Here is a 1,917-nt window from a genome sequence, read left to right as displayed (position 1 = left end):
TCTGCTATGGCCCGGGAGTGGAGTGGAGGATGGCCCAAGTGCTTGGGCCCTGCACCCCATGGGAGACCAGGAGAAGCACCTGGCTCCTGCCTTCGGATCAGTGTGGTGCACCGGCAGCAGCGCGCTGGCCGCGGCGACCACTGGAGGGTGAACCAACTGCAAAAGGAAGACCTTTCTCTCTGTCTCTCTCTCTCTCACTGTCCACTCTGCCTGTAAAAAAAAAAAATGTTGAATGGATTTTTATTTGGGAAACAGAAAGGAAGTTCCTAGTGGCTATAAAGTGGATATTTTACTTTACTAAAATTACTAGCAATGAAATGGAGAAACACAAAGGAAATGAGTGACTACAGGTAAGCACTGAACTTTTTTTTTTTTCCCTTTGACTCATGCAGATCCAGCATTGTAATTTCCTCATTGGAAGATGATCATGGAATTGGACAGTCGCTTAATAGTCAGCATTATGGCAACCCCAAACTCCAGCAATATCCTGTCCTCCACATTCTACTTTACAGGTATCCCTGGCTATGAGAAATTTCACCACTGGATTTCCATCCCATTCTGCCTCCTCTACCTTGTTGGGATAGTGGGCAACTGCACCATCCTGCATATCATTCGGATAGACCCCAGGCTCCATGAGCCCATGTACTATTTCCTGGCCATGCTTTCTCTCACTGACATGGGCATGTCCTTTCCTGCAATGGTATCACTCTTCCGGGTGCTGTGGTCCATTTCCAGGGAGATCCAGTTCAGTGTCTGTGTGTTTCAAATGTTTGTAATTCACACGTTTTCCTTCACGGAATCATCTGTGCTCTTGGCCATGGCTCTTGACCGGTATGTGGCTATCTGTCACCCTCTGCGCTATGCTACCATTCTCACTCCAAAACTCATCATCAAGATTGGGATTGCAGCCCTGCTCAGGAGCGCTATTCCACTAGTCCCACTTCTGGTCCGCTTGACCTTCTTTTCCTTTTGTCACTCTCATGTCCTTTCCCATTCCTACTGTCTGCACCAGGACATTATCCACCTTGCCTGTGCTGACATTAAGTTTAATGTTATATACGGGTTGGTTGTGATCATTATGTTGTGGGGTTTGGACTCTTTGGGTATTTTTGTGTCTTATGTTTTTATCCTTCACTCAGTGTTAAGAATTGCATCCCGTGAGGGGAGGCTCAAGGCCCTCAACACGTGTGCATCCCACATCTGTGCTGTTCTCATTTTATATGTGCCTATGATAGGAGTATCTCTTGTCCATCGTTTTGCCAAACACTCTTCCCCATTTGTCCATATCTTCATGGCACATATCTACTTGTTGGTTCCACCAGTGCTCAATCCAATCATCTATAGTGTGAAGACCAAGCAGATCCGCCAAGGTATCCTCCACCTCTTTTCTCCCCACAAAATTAGTTCTTTGTGACATAGGCTTGCCCACAAGATAATGATGGCATCATGGCATAGTGGGTTAAGCTTCTGCTTGCAATGCCAGCACCCTGTAAAGTCATTGTTTGTGTACCAGTTGCTCCATTTCTGATCCTGCTCCCTGCTGTCATGCCTGGGAAAGCAACAGAAGATGGCCCAAGTGCTTGGGCCCCTTCTACCCAATGGAAGATCTGGAAAAAACTCTGGACTCATAGCTTTGTCCTGGAATAGCCCAGGCCATTACATCCATTTGGGTAGTAAACCAGCAGACAGAAGATCTCCCTCTCTCTCTCTCTTTCTCTCTCTCTCTCTCTCTTTCTCTCTCTCTCTCTCCCCCTCATTCTCTCTCTCACTCCCTCCGTAACTCTACTTTTCCAAATTAATGAAAATAAATCTTAAAAAATGATTGCATCAGTACTATAATGTAAATACCATTATGCTCATTGAAACTAGACCCTCCTCAAAAGACAAATATTGTGTTTTCTCTGATAGGTAATAGTT

At 45.6% G+C, this 1,917-nt stretch overlaps 1 protein-coding gene across 1 annotated transcript; it reads left to right on the top strand.

Annotated features, from left to right (window-relative positions):
- Positions 1 to 460: 460 nt before the first annotated feature.
- LOC133764518 (olfactory receptor 51L1-like) lies at positions 461 to 1,414 on the top strand. Its single transcript, XM_062198192.1, has one exon. The coding sequence runs from the start codon at positions 461 to 463 to the stop codon at positions 1,412 to 1,414; it is 954 nt and encodes a 317-aa protein (XP_062054176.1).
- The last annotated feature ends 503 nt before the right edge of the window (positions 1,415 to 1,917 follow it).

The sequence above is a fragment of the Lepus europaeus genome, chromosome 7 (assembly GCF_033115175.1).
Source record: "Lepus europaeus isolate LE1 chromosome 7, mLepTim1.pri, whole genome shotgun sequence".
Lineage (NCBI taxonomy): Eukaryota > Metazoa > Chordata > Mammalia > Lagomorpha > Leporidae > Lepus > Lepus europaeus.
The sequence above is the reverse complement of the archived record's forward strand: the minus strand, read 5'-3'. Positions and strand labels throughout refer to the sequence as shown.